General features: G+C 49.3%; 2 protein-coding genes across 15 annotated transcripts in view; one reads left to right on the plus strand and one right to left on the minus strand.

Moving 5' to 3' along the window:
• Window positions 1–219: 219 nt before the first annotated feature.
• On the plus strand, window positions 220–6,682 carry padi2 (peptidyl arginine deiminase, type II). 2 transcript variants are annotated; one of them, XM_029150355.3, is made up of 16 exons: window positions 220–468; window positions 2,428–2,599; window positions 2,890–2,959; window positions 3,185–3,246; window positions 3,528–3,645; window positions 3,847–3,996; window positions 4,070–4,263; window positions 4,344–4,447; window positions 4,577–4,688; window positions 5,016–5,123; window positions 5,199–5,350; window positions 5,481–5,628; window positions 5,706–5,799; window positions 5,875–5,954; window positions 6,028–6,165; window positions 6,239–6,682. In XM_029150355.3, exons 1-16 carry the CDS (start codon window positions 317–319, stop codon window positions 6,470–6,472), a joined length of 2,088 nt encoding a protein of 695 aa, XP_029006188.1. In that variant the 5' UTR covers window positions 220–316; the 3' UTR covers window positions 6,473–6,682. The 2 variants fall into 2 exon arrangements, with proteins under 2 accessions (XP_029006188.1, XP_029006189.1); XM_029150356.3 differs by lacking the exon at window positions 220–468 and adding an exon at window positions 883–1,131.
• rap1gapb (RAP1 GTPase activating protein b) overlaps window positions 6,644–17,444 on the minus strand; it is a 48,748-nt gene continuing 37,947 nt past the window's right edge. For 6 of the 13 annotated variants that reach the window (XM_029150342.3, XM_029150343.3, XM_029150333.3 and 3 more), the window contains 19 exons: window positions 17,341–17,444; window positions 16,388–16,466; window positions 16,245–16,298; window positions 16,089–16,172; window positions 15,903–16,003; window positions 15,415–15,544; window positions 13,728–13,883; window positions 13,508–13,579; window positions 13,339–13,425; window positions 12,843–12,986; window positions 11,472–11,603; window positions 10,562–10,639; window positions 9,895–10,004; window positions 9,581–9,697; window positions 9,206–9,386; window positions 9,049–9,118; window positions 8,745–8,855; window positions 8,527–8,574; window positions 6,644–8,435 (listed from right to left, as the gene is read on the minus strand). In XM_029150342.3, coding sequence (XP_029006175.1) covers window positions 8,746–8,855; window positions 9,049–9,118; window positions 9,206–9,386; window positions 9,581–9,697; window positions 9,895–10,004; window positions 10,562–10,639; window positions 11,472–11,603; window positions 12,843–12,986; window positions 13,339–13,425; window positions 13,508–13,579; window positions 13,728–13,883; window positions 15,415–15,544; window positions 15,903–16,003; window positions 16,089–16,172; window positions 16,245–16,298; window positions 16,388–16,466; window positions 17,341–17,444 — 1,809 coding nt within the window. In that variant the 3' untranslated portion in view covers window positions 6,644–8,435; window positions 8,527–8,574; window position 8,745. The remainder of the gene's footprint in view (window positions 8,436–8,526; window positions 8,575–8,744; window positions 8,856–9,048; window positions 9,119–9,205; window positions 9,387–9,580; window positions 9,698–9,894; window positions 10,005–10,561; window positions 10,640–11,471; window positions 11,604–12,842; window positions 12,987–13,338; window positions 13,426–13,507; window positions 13,580–13,727; window positions 13,884–15,414; window positions 15,545–15,902; window positions 16,004–16,088; window positions 16,173–16,244; window positions 16,299–16,387; window positions 16,467–17,340) is intronic. The other 7 variants (XM_041070796.2, XM_029150337.3, XM_041070797.2 and 4 more) reach the window with 5 other exon arrangements.

Here is a 17,444-nt window from a genome sequence, read left to right on the forward strand (position 1 = left end):
TTGAGACATAACAGTTACTTTTATTTTCGTGTGAATAGAAGGTTTCAGATTCTCTGTACAGGACACAGTCTTAATCTGTCTTCGGGCGACGCACCTCTAGATCCCTTTACTGGTTCGCTAATTCTGAGGAACAAAGGCTTCGAGCCGTGTTCTATAGGTGTTCGGGAGCCACACCCTCACTCCTCACTGCCTGTAAAAGTGCTTCGAGCGCAGATCACCTTTGTCACTCCTCCAATTACCAGCTTCAGGCACATCACAGCAACACCTGACAACAGCTGCAGACGTTCTTCAGCCGGCTGCGTCACAACCTCCAGACATGCAACGAACCCCAGGAACCACGGTTCCTGCTTCGTTAGAGAGAGACAGGAGGGGAGCCCCAGAATGCCAGCGAACGTGTCGCCTGGTCGTGGAAAACAGGCAGATGACTGTGTATGTGGTCGGCACCACTTTGAGTGCGAACCCGAGCAGGTAGGCTTAAATACAGAGACGCCTTCAACACAAACGTAGTCACCAGAAGGCAGCGGCGACAACAGGGGCTCTGTCGGGTCTCGCTCCAACATTTTGTTATTTACAATCCATTGCGAGAAACCCCATTGGTGATTAGGGAGAAAGTGGCCGCTGCGCCTCGTGCGCACGCGCGCTCACCTTTAAACGCTAAAACTACTAATGCATCTTTATGTAGTTTCGGCACGTGGGGCAAAATGCTTTATTATCTGTATTGGCCACCGAGACACTAAAGGCGAAGTGTGCTTTTCCAAAGACACGACACAGAGAGAAAGACTGGGACGGCGCACGGTGAGAGAACTAGATGGACGTGCGTGCGTGGGGAGGGGGCTGGCGCGGTTGGCTCCGGCTTTCTGACCAATGAGCGACTGTACCGTCTCTAAACCGCGACTACCTGCAGCCTTCGCGATCACTTGTCGCGTTCAGCCCAGGGAGGTCGCTGGGCTCTAGTGCGTCCTCGCCTCTTGACAGCAGAACAGTTGCAGCTCGTTGACGGTTAATACAGAGGACACGGAGCTGAGGACGGACTGGCACCATGACTCATCCCCGGACTCTCAGAGCAGATTACGCCAAACCCACGAGCGCCGTGTGCGTGGTTGGCTCCGTGCTTAACGTGAACCTGAACAGGTACGCGCAGGTTGTCTGTGTGTGTTTATACGGACACTCCCATTAAATATCCGGTACTATTTGTACTCACATGACGTCCCGTTGCTAATTTAGGTAATCATGTCATGTCAAACCATTTTATCAGCTACGTTGCTTTTCTGGTAAAACATGAGACAATTGTGTGCTTAGATCGTCTGCTAATTTGTCTAACTGCATCTACAAAAGTACTATAAAATAAAAAAAAGTATTTATACTGTAATGATTTCTTGTTCTGCTACTTTTATTACTATTATTCAGGTTTACAATAATAGTGTGTAAACTACATCAGTACTTCATCAGTACTTCTTGAACTTGTGTACCTTACGTACTTTTCAGGGCGTGTACAGTATTTTAGGAAAGTACTGTACCTTTGCTTGAGTATTGCGTTCGAGGCCTAATACACTGGTAACTGAGTGCAACACGGGTCCATTGTTAACAAAGCAGCAGTTCTAAACGTCTACTGTATTCAGATCTTATGCCGCTTTGTTTCGTGCGGTGCAGGGACTCAACAGTCCTCAGTTGTTTCTGTCAACAGGAGAGACTTTGTTGTAGCCAACAAACGTAGGCTACGCTTTGTGCCAAACGCCGGGCCGAGCCCACAGAACACAACAGAGCAGAGCTGGCGTGAGGACAGGCCCGAGTGGGAGACTGGCTCACAGTCCGGCAGTCGGGGGCTCCGGGGGGTCCAAAAATAAAGTGTCATACAGTATCATTCAAAGTCATTTCCAGTCTAGAGGCTGCGTCACTTAAGGGGACTTCATTTAAAGATCATGTTTACAGGCTATTTAAAGTCCACCTCAAACAACAACACTGTTCATACACTTAAAGAATTACTGGCTGATCTAATCTTTCCCTCTGTTTGTACGATCATAGATAAGTTGCAGTTGAGGAATGGGAGCAATCTGTGACCAAGTGCTACTGGTGGAGGCCAAAATCCACAGTTCCACAGCTTCTTTAATGCCTCTTCACCTTTAGCTGCCGTTGTACCCGCACAGAGGCCATTTCTTAACATATTAGTGCAGCATAGCTGCTGCAAAGCCTGGGCTCAGATGGCCCGTGGGCTCTACGGGGTCTTTGGAAGGAGTCGAGACATGTTCTCATACCAGAGAAGCTTTACCGCTATAGCGCTGAGGGCAGAACCAACCCTATGCTGCTCTTTTAAACCTTTGCTCTCTTTTAAAGTGGGTCGTATGCCCTTCATTTTACTTCTACTGCCTTTCAACAGAGGAAGACCAAACGCACCGTATGCACCAAATGTGCCTTTTCTCTCGTTCTCAGGAGCGCTCCTCCCGGTGCAAAGTTTTTCTCAGTTAAGTGCACGGACAATGTTCAGTACACGCTCAACCCCCCGCCTCAGGAGACGTCACACCTCGCTCCGATTCCTCTCCGAGGCAACTCCGTTCTTCTGATCAGCATGAGCCGCGCCAGCCAGTCTGAAAATGACAGCAAGGTAAAGGAGGAGATCAGTGCTGATAGCACAAAATGAGCTGGCCATAAACATGCACTCATGAGCATGAGTCATATTTATGGGGACTTGGTTGTAGTCACCAAACCTATAAACCAAAACAAGCAGTCACTGTAACGTTAGACCTATCTGGATCTAGAGACATGCTCCCAACCAGCACGTGTACCATTATTGTCATAACAGTATAATGTATAAGATTTATTCTTAGTTGTACAGCAAGCATATTGTGGTTATTTTCTGCTCACTGTATGAGTTTTGTGCCTTTGTTTTACCAGATTTCTGTCCAGTACTATGGAAATAATAAAGAGGTTCTGGGAAAAGCAGTTCTGCACTTGACAGCTGTTGGTAAGTTAATACATGCATAATAAATGTGTGTAATACAGTCAAATATGTCTCAGTATCATTTCATAAAGGTTTGTTTGCATTTCGAAAGATGAACATGAACATCACTCACATTTTAACTTGTATAAACATATATAAACCATCACTGATTTGCACAGAGCAAACGGTGACTTTAAAGCTGTAGCTGTGCTCTGATTCACTCAGTGATAAAGCAAATGTGTCACGCAGAGATCTCCCTGGATGTGGACGCTGACAGAGACGGCGTCGTGGAGAAAAACAACCCCAACAAGGTGAGGCCAGCCAGGTTTAAAGGGTGAAGTGTGACAGACAGTCCTCATAAAGCTCAGCATGTGAAGCATTCTGTTTTTGGCCATTCTCACCATTTCAAAGCATATCTGCCTGTTTGTGGGCTTGACATTCTGCCTCAGGAGTGACAAGGATCAGATAAGTTCTGTGGACAAGGCAGGCCTATATATTAGTGTTGACAGGTTCTTGCACATAAATTAAATGTCGTTGAGTCGGTTTGAGCTGTTTCACATAAATGACTCGGACTCATTTACACCTTTACTAGAGCTCCTGGAAGTGGGGTCCTACTGGGCACGGGGCCATCCTCCTGGTGAACTGTGACTCGGAGCAGACCTACGTCAAGAAACTGGACAGCGAGCAGGACTACGTCTCCAAAGCGTCTGGTAAAACACGGCAGCGAATGCTCTATTTGACCCTCAATGCAATTCATTCATGTAACCTGGGGGCCCATAAATGGGACAGTTCTGTTTGTGTGCATCAATACTACAGATGGAGGTGGAGTCAGATAAATACCCGTACTGTAATGTTTAAAATCTAATGAACAGAAGTGGGCAGCATGCACTGAACTGTTTGTGGATTTGCAGACCTCCAGGACATGTCCCCCATGGTGCTGCGCACCAAAGGCCCCGCCAAGCTGCCCAAGGGCTACAAGCTCACCATGCACATGTCCCAGGGCGACGCGGAGAGCGTCAGAGTCTTCAGGACCAAATCCCCCGACGTGAATAGCTCCATGGGTGGGTAAAAGTCACAGTACAAGACACACGGCGTGACGGGCGCGTGCCTGATGCCTGCGTGTTGTGTCCACAGCTGAGAAAGTCCTGTCCAAATACTTCCTAAGAGACTACCCGCTGGTGCTGAGCAGGGAGGTGCTGTCTCAGGAGGTGCCGTACCTGGGAGGCGAGGCGGAGATGAGGTTCTATGTGGAGGGCCTTCGCTTTCCTGATAAAGACTTCAATGGGCTCATCAGCATCAACCTCAGCCTCTTAGAGCCTGTCAATGAGGTCAGACACCCACAGTTTACGCCTCACAGCCTTTTCTTTACTTGAGTCATTTTACGCAGCAGCGTCTCGTGTCTCGACAGGGTCTCCCTGAGACGCCCATTTTCACCGACAAAGTTGTGTTCAGAGTGGCGCCGTGGATCATGACACCCAACACCCTGAAGCCTGTAGAGGTCTTTGTCTGCAGGTGAGGGAACGGTGATGAATAATAAAGACGCATGTGTCGGCAGGAAGGTCGCGTTACACACACGCCTGATGCCAACAAACGTGGTAGAATGTGAAGAAAGGAAACAACATGAATGCTTTATTTTCTCAGTACATCTGATAACTATCAGTTCCTGAAAGGAATGAGGAACCTTGTTGGAATGAGTGGCTACAAGCTGAAGATCTGCCACGAGTATGAGAACAGAGGCGATCGCTGGATGCAGGTATCACACTGACTGCTTCTTAGGACTGAAACTGCAAAACAAAAAGTGAAAGTGGTCATGAACTGCTGCTTTTGTAAGGATTTAGACGTCGGTCGGAACGCTGTAATGTAATTCATCTTCTTGTTCCACAAGCGGTGACAAGTTTGAACCATAGTGACTGTGTCAGAGGTTTCACGAGTGCTTCCTTATGAAACTAGAGAGGACAATTAGCACAGAGGCTCAACTGAGCATAAACCAGTTCATCTGCAAAGAAGAAAGGTGCGGATTTCACCGCGAGGACATTATTTAGTTATTTCAGTAGCTAAAAGGTGAGGCTCTGTTTTTCAGGATGAGCTTGAGTTTGGGTACATCGACTCCCCTCATCACGGGTTCCCCGTTGTGCTGGACTCCCCTCGAGACGGCGATCTCATGGACTTCCCCTACAACGACCTTCTGGTGAGCGACGGACGCGGACCTGAGTTCAGGGCCGTGGGCTTTAACGGCGCTTGAAGGCAAAGCTTGTGTTTTCAGGGCCCAGACTTCGGCTACGTGACGAGGACGGCTCAGAGGAAGGACGTGAGCAGTCTGGACTCCTTTGGTAACCTGGAGGTTAGCCCCCCTGTGACTGTGAGGGGGAAGCACTACCCGCTGGGCAGAATCATCATCGGAGTGGCCTTTCCTACGTGAGTTGGGAAGCGTAGAAAGCGCCTCATTACGTAGCAGCTTATTATTATTATTATCAAATCCACTGTGTTGCTGAAGGATGGCACTGTGAACACAGCACACCTCACTTTGTCCCACTCGGTCTCTAAGGGCGACTAAAGGCCGAAACATGACGAAAGTGGTTCAGGAGTTCCTGTGGGCGCAGAAGGTGCAGGAGCCCATCGCCCTGTTCTCTGACTGGCTCATCGTCGGCCACGTGGACGAGTTCATGAGCTTCGTCCCTGCGCCCGATAGAAAGGTAAAGCAGAGGCTTTCAGCCTGAAGCGGCGCCGGCCCGGTTCTGGGGTCACACGTGTGTGTCTCTGTGCGTCCCAGGGCTTCCGGCTGCTGCTGGCCAGCCCAGACGCCGCCTACAAGCTGTTCCGGGGCCTGCAGAGGGACGGTCACGGAAAGGCCAAGCTGTTCGACGGTGGGTCGTTGGCTCAAAAGTGCATCATTCTGGCATGTCTTTGGACTCTAATGTCGGTGCTCCTCCTCCTAAAAGGTCTCAACGATGTGCAACAAATAACGGTGAACGAGTTACTGGAGGACGAACAATTCCAGTCTGAAAACGACTACGTGCAGGTGAAGTGATGAAAACCACGTTGTTGCAGATATTTCTTTGTACTGACGTGGGACCGTGTCTGTTTCATGTCAGAACTGCATCGACTGGAACAGAGACGTGCTGAAGCGGGAGCTGGGCCTGGACGACGAGGACATCATCGACCTGCCCATCCTCTTCAAGCTGGAGGAGGACAAGCAGGTGCACCGGGCCGTGGCTTTCTACCCCGACATGGTACGATGCTGGTTTTCAGGCATTCCTTCGGTGAAGCTGCTGCCGTGTGTTGGCGCTGACCCCTTGTTTCCAGGTCAACATGATCGTCCTGGGGAAGAACCTGGGCATCCCCAAGCCCTTTGGGCCCAGGGTGAACGGACGCTGTGCGCTGGAGGCGGAGATGTGCTCCCTGATGGAGGGCCTGGGTCTGAGCTGCACCTTCATAGACGACTTCGCCTCCTACCACAAGCTGCTGGGAGAGGTGCACTGCGGCTCCAACGTGCGCAGGGAACCGTTCGCCTTCAAGTGGTGGAACCTGGAGATGTGAATGGGATCTAAACGGTGCATGGGTTAATGGGTTCTTATTCTTAAGATTTCAGGTCATGATGAAACCTGGGTGGTGGGACACAAACAATGTTTTCTGTTGTTTTGTGGACTTTTTATAGCAGTGACTGATGCATCATTGTGGCCTTACCCTGCAGAAGTCATGACAAAGGTCTGATATGCATCTTCATCTTTATTAAATATTTTTCCATTTTGTTGGCTTCATTTACAAAAAGGATGAAAAGCAATATTTACAAACAAGTCTTTTGATCAAGGGCTTCAGCAGACTGGTGACAGAAACAGAAATACAATCATTTTCATGGAGCACATAGAAGGTTGACCCCCAGCCTCGTGTGTTTTGGTTTGCATTGGTCATCAGCACACAGTGCAAGCACGGTTAGATGGGCGGTACCACGGGGTGATGTGCTGTAATAATACATAGCCACAAGGGGGAGCACTTTAGCTTCCTGACAGTTCAGAACTCCAGAGGAAAATCATTGGAAATCATACGTTTTCATATCTCTAGACAAACAGAATCACGCACGCACACACACACACATGCACACACACACACACGCTATCATGTGTGCCATCTCTGCCTTTTATCTGTGACTTTGTTCAAATGCAAAATATCTGCATTTTCTAGTCATTTGTAACCAAGCAGCTTATTCATTACACTGTTTCTACTGTTTTGCATTTAGTTCAGTGTCTTAAACCTTCTGCACTTTCACAACTTATAAATGCTGTCAATAATTTACTACAGACAATAAATCTCATGTTCGATCACTTTACTGGAATAAAACCCTTCCTCGCATCCGTTACTTCCTCCTCAACAAAGACGACTCGTGTCCACCACTCGATGGGGCAGGTATGTACAAATAAATAAGTCTGCCAAGTTTTACATTCAAGCCAACCGGCCTTTAAGCGGCCCCGTCGAAGCAGCTCACACAACACAATCAAAGGCAACTTCAAGACGAGTCACAGTGTGATTCATATTCAGCAACAAATCAGTTCAGCTTCTTAAAACAACTGTGATAAATGTAGTGCTTGGGTCAACGCTTTACAAATAAAGTCTTCAATATAACAAATCACAGGGACGTCGCCCTCACGTCAAGTGCGGCGTGATTGTACAGAGGAGAAGCAGATTTACACCATGCATAAAGAATGCAAACATAAAATGTGTGACGGAGGGAGACAAAGGTCCAAACGGCAGCGCTTTGAACAGGGGGCTGAATAAGAAGCTGGATGGTCGAGACAACAGTGATTCATTTCACAGCATCAGCAGAGCCCGCGGTCATTTGGAACGGCTCCTCTCGTCGCCGCAGATTCACGGTGGCACAAATGCATTGTGGATGTAAAAGGTGCAGACGCGTTGTAAACGGTGCATGTGAGTCGTCGCCGCAGACGAATGAATGGCGCCCTCTCTCAAGACGCGCGGGATTTACCGAAGCCGCTGTAAAACATGACAACTATCCACTACAGAACACTCAGAGGAGCGAGAATAGATCATCGTTAAACACGGGACGCAGTTCGACAGACAGCCACACACTGGGCACATCAAGGTTAAACCCATGTACAACATCACAGTGGGATGTGAGGCTGACATTAAAAACACATCCCCTCTAGTGCAACTCGCCCATGAGGCTGAGCAGCCACCAGGTGTTCGATGGTGCCTGGAGCCTGATCTGTATATGAGCACTGGGAGGAGTGGGGGCCTGTATGATGAAGTGGCCGGACCTGCTCTGCAGAGGGGACGGACGGCGGGTGGAGGGTGATGCGGGGTAACAGGCAGCTGCACGTCCCCGAAGCTGAGGCTCCGTCACAACAGGCGGCGGAGTCCTTCCAAACATACAGGAGAAGGTCTGTGAGTCCCTGCATTTGGCCTTTAAGCAGCTTCCCTTCGGTCGGTGGTGAAGTTCACATGCCCTCGGCTCCATTTTGGCAAAAAGCTGCCACGCGTGGGAATGCTGGGGCGGAAGACAAGGCAGAGGCAGATGAGTCAGGAGTCACTGTGCTCCGGCTCAATGCACAGTCATGCGGCTCATGACTGGGTCTAACCTGAAAATGAGTGCAGATGTAGTTATCTCATGGGCGCGGCTGAGATTTCTGCAAACAGGCGGAAAAGCGATGAAGAGGAGTTGTTAACATCAACAAAACAACTGCTGAATACTGTGATAATGAATAAACACGACTTGGGTGCAGCTGTTCCCAGCACGTATAAGCCTCCAATGTCTGGAGAACAGCCTTGGCAGCTGGTGACATGGAACCGCTTTTACCCTATGAGAACTTGTGCTCCTGCGGGTGATGCTCCGTCTTGGGTCGGCTTTCTGGCCCCTTGGACTCCGGCGCCTTCGCTCCGTCCGGTTGGTGGTGAGGAGGAGGAGACGCTGCCGGGAGGAAGGCGACAGATGTGAGGCTGTCAGGCTCAACTAACACAAGCACATCATCTCTCCAAGCCGCTGAAGAAGCATTAGTGACAGACAACACTTACATCATCGCTTATGCAAAACTCAAAAATTCATATGGAGTTTCCAGAGTTCAGTGATTATTAATGTATGAATCCTTCAGTCGCATACTTACATGGACTGTCCTCCAGCGAGCTGTACACAAACGAGTCGCTCTTGAGGGGCGTAGCGCAGGACACGCGTTCCTGTAAAAGGAGGGAAGAGAGTGAGACAAGCTGCAGGCGCCTCAGGAAGCGGCTCCGCTGGTCTCGTCTCGTCTCGTCTCCACGCACCGGCCCAGCGTTGTCCTCGTCCTCGGCCTCGTGGTCGTTATCATGCTCCTCGATGACGCTGGCGAAGCTGCTGGCGTTGGAGGAGGAGCGGGAGAGGTCCTGAGCCTCGGGGATGGACGGAGCCCTGCAACACATGGCCAGACTGCACCCTGGGTCACTCTGACCGCACGCAGGACCGATACTATAGAGCAAATGTCATATTTACAGTGCAATATTAATGATGTTTACACAATGTGCATATTGTGTAAAGATGAAGCCGATAGAAAAGCTGGACTAAAAGTTACCCATCTGTGAATTAGAGTCTCTGTATAAACAGCTGCCCAAGGCATCACATCCATCACCGTTAACTCAGAATGCATCGTAAGTAACAGCTACCTGTTCTTAGTGGCAGCAAACTCCGGTGAACTGTGACTGGAGGAGTTTTCGGATTTATTTTCCTGCGACAGGAGGCTGCTCTCTGGTGTCCTCTGGGTGCTGGGCGACACCTCTCGGCTGAAGGAGATGGAGAGGGTCACACGTTTCATTTAGTAAGATCCGTTCCCAACCGAAACCATCCAATAGCAAGAACCCTCATCTCAAACTGTGTTTTCTAAAAACAAATCCCCCATTGGAATGTGCCTGTTTGCATCTGTTCAGCGCTGGTCTGCCTCCACTGCCGACCCCCTGCTGAGCAGCTCTGCTCCTCTCACCTCCTCTCCTGCACCTCCTGGATGTTCTCGATGCCAATGGCGCTGCTGCGGCGGGAGCTGAAAGGCCCCGACTTCTTCCTGGTTGGGCTTTTTCCAGGAATGATCAGTGACTGACAGTGAGTATGGAGAACAAAGTCAGCCGCGGTATGGAAACACTATTATTATATTATACAAGGAGAAAGCAGTCGCCCCATGGCCTCAAAGGCCACTAAAGGGAAATCAGTGACTTTCTGAGGCCATGAAATGACATTTACGATATACAGGCAGAAGCACAATTTCCTATTTTATAGCAAATGTTTCTGGATGGGCATCAGATATATCTGATGGTTTATTTATTTAATATTTGACTTTACACTTTTGACTTTAGTCACAATATACAAATGTCCTTTTCATGTATATCAAAACATGAGCCTGTTTAGAAGGTTCTGAATTTCTGAAAGTATTAACAGTAAAATGAACTGAGTGAGTTCATGCAGGAAGAAAAAAACACAAGTCAGCAATATTCATCTGAATTCAATCTAGAACATAGGAAAACACAAATCATCCCCCCTTTGCTGGGAATCAGGCAAGACTATATCAATGAATGAAATCATATTTTAACCTTAACACAACCTGACAGAAAAGCAAAGACAAAATAAAAAACAAGAAGGGAGAGTTATACATGAACCTCTTCTATTGTTCCTATCCCTATGGCACTGCCTCGGCGTCCATATTTACTGGGACTTTTCCCTGGGACAAGCAATGACTGAGCCACACAAGACAGGGCGAGGGAAGCAGAGAGAGAGAGAAGACGACAGATTGGAGAAAAGCAAAATACCTCATAAGACTTCATGCGCACAGCACAGAGAATTCAAACAGCAAGGTGCAAAATTGTTAATAAGGAAGCTTGAAGCGTAGTTAGATAAAAAAAACTGCAAAAAAAAACATATTGAGCAAGTGGTGGAAAGCGTTTCGAGCCAAAGCAGCCTGGGATCCAGCACAGCAGGGGGCCACCGGCGCCACAGTAGCAGGCGTGACGGCAGCTTCCTCCCCAGGGACCAGCTCTCGGTAGTCATGCATTCAGAAGAAGAAGGAGAAGGAGGCCTGACGCAGGCCAAAGGCCCGGCCTTTAAGAAAACCTTCAACAGCGCTTCCAGAAATGGGGTTAATTTAGCTCAAAACGGCAGAAAACGCCCGAAAAGCGGACTACAATTAACCTCATGTCTGACAAACACACAGGTTCTTTGCTTTAGTGGCTTGTGCCATGCAGTCATCAGCCACACATGCAGAAGCTTGTAAGGTTCACCAGAGGAGGCTGGAGGACGCTGAGGAGGGAGGGAGTCTGGGTAGTCAGACAGCGGCTGCGCTGATCTCTGCTCAAACCAACTGTTTCACACACTCATTGTCACTGACGTCTGTTAATGAATCACGCTGTTAATTCCCCCAACAGAAAAAAAGACAGTAGGAACTTTAAGCCATAAACAGGAATAAACAATGTCAGTCACAGAAGCAGGAGCTGGAAGGGAACAGGACCAAAACGGGCTGGAGGGCGTTTGTGTGGTGGGTGGGCGTCATGTGAACCAAAAGGAGCTACTTACAATCCCCGGGGTTTTGGGGCTCTCTGCGGGATTGTGGGTAAAGCTGCCACTGTGACTAGCAGAGACTGTGTGTGACTTCTTGTTACTGAGGCCCATGGCGTCCATTGACTGGCTTCTGCTGCGGATGACCCGCTACAGAGAGAAACGAGGACATAGTGTCAGTGGAGCCGCGGCGGTATTATGTCCAAGCATAACACGGGCTGACGGGCTCCCATAGCTTTAATGGCAGTGATATGTGTAATGGGTTTATGTGATGGATCTGGGGGGTGGGGTGGGGGGGGGGTCTGCAGCACATGCACGGGCGCTTGTGTGCAGGGCTGGTTCTGAACGCTTAGGGGCAGTAAAGGTCAACAGGGAGGAGGGAGAGGCTGCGTGAAGGAAGTGGAGGTTCAATGCAGGTCGAGGAGAGCGTGGGCTCAGCAGCAGCGGAGGAGGAGGATGGAGGATGCGCTTCTGCTGCTTCTCTTATCGTCTAAGTCAACGTCTAGTGGGGCAGGACGCGAAGCGGCAGTCATGGGGAGGGAGGGATGAGAGAGAGAGAGAGAGAGGGAGAGAGAGAGAGAGAGAGAGAGAGAGGGGGGGGAGGGAGAGAGAGAGAGAGAGAGAGAAGAGAGGAGAGAAGAGAAAGGAGCAGAGAGGAGAGAGAGAGAGAGAGAGAAGAGAGAGAGAGAGAGGGAGGGGGGAGGGAGAGAGGAGAGAGGAGGGGGGTGAGAGAGAGAGAGAGAGAGAGAGAGAGAGATATATGCAGATAGAGATAGATAGGCACTTTTTTCTTTCTCCTCTTCTACATCTACTCTCTCTCTACTTACTTTTTTTTGATCATCTATCTCATATCTATCTATATCTCTATATATATCTATTCTATCTATATCCATTATCATTATCATTATCACATCTCCATTTAGAACCGACACTATGACTATCACTTTAGTGGAGGGGGGGTGTAAAAGAAAAAGGATGAAGAGACTGATAGAGGTGAAAATTCTCTGAAGCTGCATAAAAATACAAAAAAAGAAGTCTCAGACGTGGCCAGAAGCACTGAGAGGAGACGCGGGCCGTGAGGGAGCGCTGCTGATGTGGAGACACACAAACTGCATCATCAGCTCCCTAATGAGGAGTAAATGAAGCGCTCCCTCACGCTCGGTGATGGCGTAAAACCACAGCGTCATGTGACAAACTGGAGGAGAGAACGTCACAGGACTGGTCCTTTGAGAAACTGCACGTTTCCTGTGCTTTGCCTTGTTTTTTTCATGTGTGAATACCCAGAATCCCAGCCCAGAGACAGGGGGGGGGGCAGAAAGCGCCGCTCGCCACCGGCCGCTCGCCCTCATGCACGCGGAGGGAGCGCTGGACGGACCAACAGGACAGTACCTTGAAGGACTCGAAGAAGCCGCCGCCGCCGCCGCCGCCCCCGTTCTCCAGCTTGTCCTCGTCTCCGCCCAGACCCATCATGGACTGACTGTTGATGTGCAGCTCCTCGTACAGAGTCTCCAGCAGGGCGGAACGCGTGCGCTCCTGCCGACGACAACCACACGGACGCCGGATGAGTGGAGGCTTTAAGCGGAAGTGCTGCCTCTCAAACGTAGGAAACGTCACTCCGGCCGTCGGAGCCTGATGCGTTTCCTGTAAATTCCTTTTCCGATGCAACCAAGGTTTTCCTCTGTCCTCATGCAGGTCGCACAGGAAACCATTTACATAAAGGCTGCATTATTTATAGCTGCTTATTCTGGCTGGGTCCACGTTCACCCCCGACAGAATCACAATAAAACCTCATCAATAATCCAAACCATTGAGTCCACATTCGAGCTGTTCCTCTACAAACAGAACGCTGCAGGCGTCCTTTAGGCCGATTAACGGCGCTCCTCACCTCCAGCTTGGCGAACTTCTCAGCTTTGTAGCACGCGTACTCCGCATTGATGAGCTTGGTGAAGAGGAAGTCGCGGAACTCGGGGCCCTGAACGAGCGCAGAGAAAGGAGGGGAGAGAGCATGAGAGGCGCCTCCAGAGGGCGGATGTCATTGAGCCGCCGCCGCTGACCTTTCTGAAGATGGCCGGGTCGGGCAGCGCCGGGCCGAAGAAGGGCACATCATCCCTGGCTGTAACGGACACCTGGAATAAAAGGGGCGGTGAGCGCGGAGCAGGAATCCTCTGTGATTCATTAAACCCGCGGCCGCACAGACGAGTGGAAGCGCCTGAATAATGCAGGAGCGAAGGCTCATCGCTCAGCGTCGGCCCGCGCGGCGGCCGCGGCACCAACCTTGTAGGTGACGTTGTCCGAGCACGCGTCCTCCACCTGCACCACCACGTACGCGTGCAGGAAGTTGGACTGGATCATGTCGGGGACGAAGGGCGTGTTCTCCTCCTGGAACACGACGGCGACGATGTCGTTGCCGATGTGCCTCTTCCTCTGCAGCTGTGGGACACGACAGGGAAGAGCTCAGACGGGCGGCTACAGATTCACTCCCAGGACCCACTGACAGATTGACTGGGGAAGAAATGTGCACGGGCGGAGCACGTTAAGCCGTGAGGAGAGCGCTTTGAAATGCATGACAGCCTAGTTTCACACAGCTGTCAGCGAGGAGATAAATCTGTTTCTGGTGGGTCCTGGCACATTGCGGTTAAAGCAAAACTTTTTTAGGGAATAGAAGACTACATAAACAAAGGTATCATGTTTTGCGACAATTTATTACACAATATTTATAATTAAGGCCTGACTCATGCCAGAGCATTAATGTGGGAGCATCAGATTTTGAGAACAGGTTAAGTGAGGCCCGTTTGCTCCGGCAAAAAATATCCTCAGAGAGACTTGGCAAAAACAGAGCGAGCTCCAGGTTCCTGTGCAGCCGAAAACCCACCGCTGACACATGCTGTGCTGCAGCGTGGGTTGACTGTCCTCCATCAGTCATCAGGCTGCCGAACACGCCCGCTTCAGCCTTTCTACTGGTACCAGCACTGAGGTGGGGCCTCAGAAACCACTCACCAACTACTGTATGGGAATAATGGCCCCAGGATTCAGAGATCATCGCTTTTAGTTTGCATCCCCTTCGTCTATTAAAGCCAGTTTGTTTGTTCACACGTTACATCTGCAATGAACAGGACAGATTTAAGAATGGATCGTATGCAATGTACTGGCAAATTCTCATTATTTTCTCTGCCATCGAAGCTCTTTAGCAGCCGGAAATGTTCCTTCTGCATCATCTCGGAGCCTATGAGGCGTCAGCTCTGTTATTTACTCACACGGGGGATTTCTGATCCCCACAGCTGAATAACATTCATCGCCCAAATGTCAACCAGAGGATCACAATGGAAAGCTCAACAAAGGCCCGACATCTGTTAACGCTGTATCTGCTCAAATCTGATCAGATCCCAATCAGCCGCGTCTGGCTCCACAAACACTGTTCCTCCTCCCTGACGATGCCATTGTTTTATGGCTGCAGAGATCGAGAGTGTGAGCGTTTCTTATGTCTAAAGTCTTACTTTAAAACAAAAACATTCAAGACCTTGTGCCTATTTGCTTTCGGTGAAGAATTGAAACCACTCCCATGTGCAGCTGGTGAGCTTATCTTAAAGCACGAAACAGCAAAATCTGGATGAAATCAACAAATGAGATAAAACATGCTAATTAGCGCTGCTAGCTAGCAAGAGCGTTCTGCTCCTTATGCTAATACTAGCCAACCGCCTGCTGGGTCCAGCTACAAGTTACTGGTCCAACACAAGGGTGCCAGTGATCCAGTTCCCCTAAAGAAAGTGAATGTGTGTTTTGTTTCTACTCTACACCTGAACTAGAAGATAATGTAGACTGTTGCTCCATCAAATGCTAATTAAAAGACTTAAGCTCTTCCTCACCCATTATCTATCTATGCAGAGAAATTGGTTAAGGCTATTAAAAACCTCAAAAGACAAATTAATTAGAGCCATGATTAAGCACTGGAACGACATTGTACCTGCTGAGAGTCTCCCTCTGTGTAAGGCAGCTTGGTGGACACATGGAACATAATCTCCTTATTATAAAAACTCGTGTAGACAGATTCTTTGCCTGTCTGCCCATGAGTGACATCCAGCCCACCCCGAAACCTGCAGACACGGGGTAGAAGGAGAATTAAAGCCAGGGGACAAAGAGGAGACAGTCAGACGTGCTGAGATGAGAAGGCGAAGGGTCAAAGAGCTGCGAGAAACGTGGAACAACGCTGTTAAAGCGCTGGTCCGTCCACGTCGTCCATCACTGGGAAACGCCAAAGGCCCTTCTGCCCCTCCTCAATCACAGTGTCAGCAACACTACAAATATCAGCACGCTGAGAATCGCTTTTTCAGGGATTCGTTTAATGCCAAAGCTGAGCAAAGTGAATGATGGCCTGCTCCTGGCAGACATTAGGTAGAACGAACGAGGAGCTGCTGCTGAGAAAACGGAAAGAAACTGAGCGTCTGTCCAGACCCTTTAAAATCATGGAGCTCAATCTTCTCGCCCAGAAACTCCAAGAACTCCACGAAGGCAGAACTTTCCTCCATGTTTCCAAACAGCTCCTCCTCCGACGTCTGCGACAACAAAGACAGGCCGTTTTCAAGGTGGACAGGCTCTGAAGCGCCACCACGTGTAGCCGCAGCTCCGGCGTGCACCCACCTGGCCGAACTTCTGGTAAATAACTCCGAACTTGAAGTTGTTGCTGATCACGTGTTCGTCAAAGGTGACAATGAGCCTCGACGCCTGAGGAGAGAGGATGCGATGAGTCGGCTTCAAGCGAGTACCAGGAGAAAACGAATGGAGACAAGGGCCTACCTTTGGGTAGAGGACGGGATAAAACCTGTCCACATTGACATCTTCACAAACCAGCTGAAAGTGGAGAGGGTCATTAGGCTGTTTGCATCCTAAACATGCAGTATTACAGTATTACAGTATTGAGCAGCTGGATGCCTGCCTACCTTGGCCATCTGAACCACGTTGGGGAACTCGGTAAGGCATGAAATGGGAATCACATCATGGTGGGTTTTTAGTTTTGTGCTGAAAGTCAAAACAACGAGGAGAGTTAGATTTCTGTCTCTAAAGCAAAGCAATGCTCCTGATTAATTGGCTTGAATACCGTTAAATTAGCTGACTCTGTTTAGGATGTAAACTATCCTCAACAGCTCTCTCCTAGATTTAAAAAGAAGCCGGCTGGAAACAGTACAAGTCATCAAGAAACAACATTGACCCAACAAGGCTTCTATTCGATTAGATTTTGTGACTGCACCAGCTCAGATGACTAAGATTGATGATGACGGAGGGTGCGGTGCTGCCCACCAGTGGAAACCAGCCCCGTGTGAAATGCTGTGGGCTGAGGGACTGTTATCCTGCTGCACACTCACTCAGCGTGAAACTAAAAACTAAACCAGGATTAGCTGCTGTATCAGGTCCCGACCCTTCAAGTGGATTTAAGAAAGATGCGAGGGTTGGACCAGCAGCGCGTGGGAGGCCTGCACCGCACAGACCAACAGCACCGTCTATTTTTAAAATACCATCAACCGACGTGTCGTACACACCTAAACAGAAGAACAAATGTTCACCAAGTCAGAGGAAGGAGGACACTTAGAAACAAAGAGGGCAAAGTCAGAATGGAAGGGCTGCTTCACGACTGGAAGTTTGTACAATCAAAGGTATAAATGATGTGAAAATGATGGGGGTGCTCTGACAGCAACGCTGCCTACTCTCAGTCGAGCAGGAAAACGCCACTGAAACGACTCCGCGCTGATCGTAATCTATCACATCATCATATGACAAGTTCTAGTTCAGGAAACCTGCTAAAGCTGAATGTGAGAAAACGGCCAGAAAGAGAAACATGAAACAAGACAAGCAGATTGAACAACAACAATAATAAAAGAACAATAGAAAACTGTACCGAAGCATCAAGCGCAGATGCTCTTGATCCCCAATGACATCGTACTTCATGGAAAAGACCAAATGGCCTAAGGCAGCGTCCATCGTGTAATAATTAAAGTGTTC

The sequence above is a fragment of the Betta splendens genome, chromosome 5 (genome assembly GCF_900634795.4).
Source record: "Betta splendens chromosome 5, fBetSpl5.4, whole genome shotgun sequence".
NCBI lineage: Eukaryota > Metazoa > Chordata > Actinopteri > Anabantiformes > Osphronemidae > Betta > Betta splendens.

Bases quoted from the DNA above. Each gene is read 5' to 3' on its own strand.
- padi2 (XM_029150355.3), top strand. From the start codon at position 317: ATGCAACGAACCCCAGGAACCACGGTTCCTGCTTCGTTAGAGAGAGAC. The intron at 2,960-3,184 runs GTAAGTTAATAC...TGTGTCACGCAG, and splicing joins TCTGCACTTGACAGCTGTTG to AGATCTCCCTGGATGTGGAC. The intron at 5,351-5,480 runs GTGAGTTGGGAA...TCGGTCTCTAAG, and splicing joins ATCGGAGTGGCCTTTCCTAC to GGCGACTAAAGGCCGAAACA.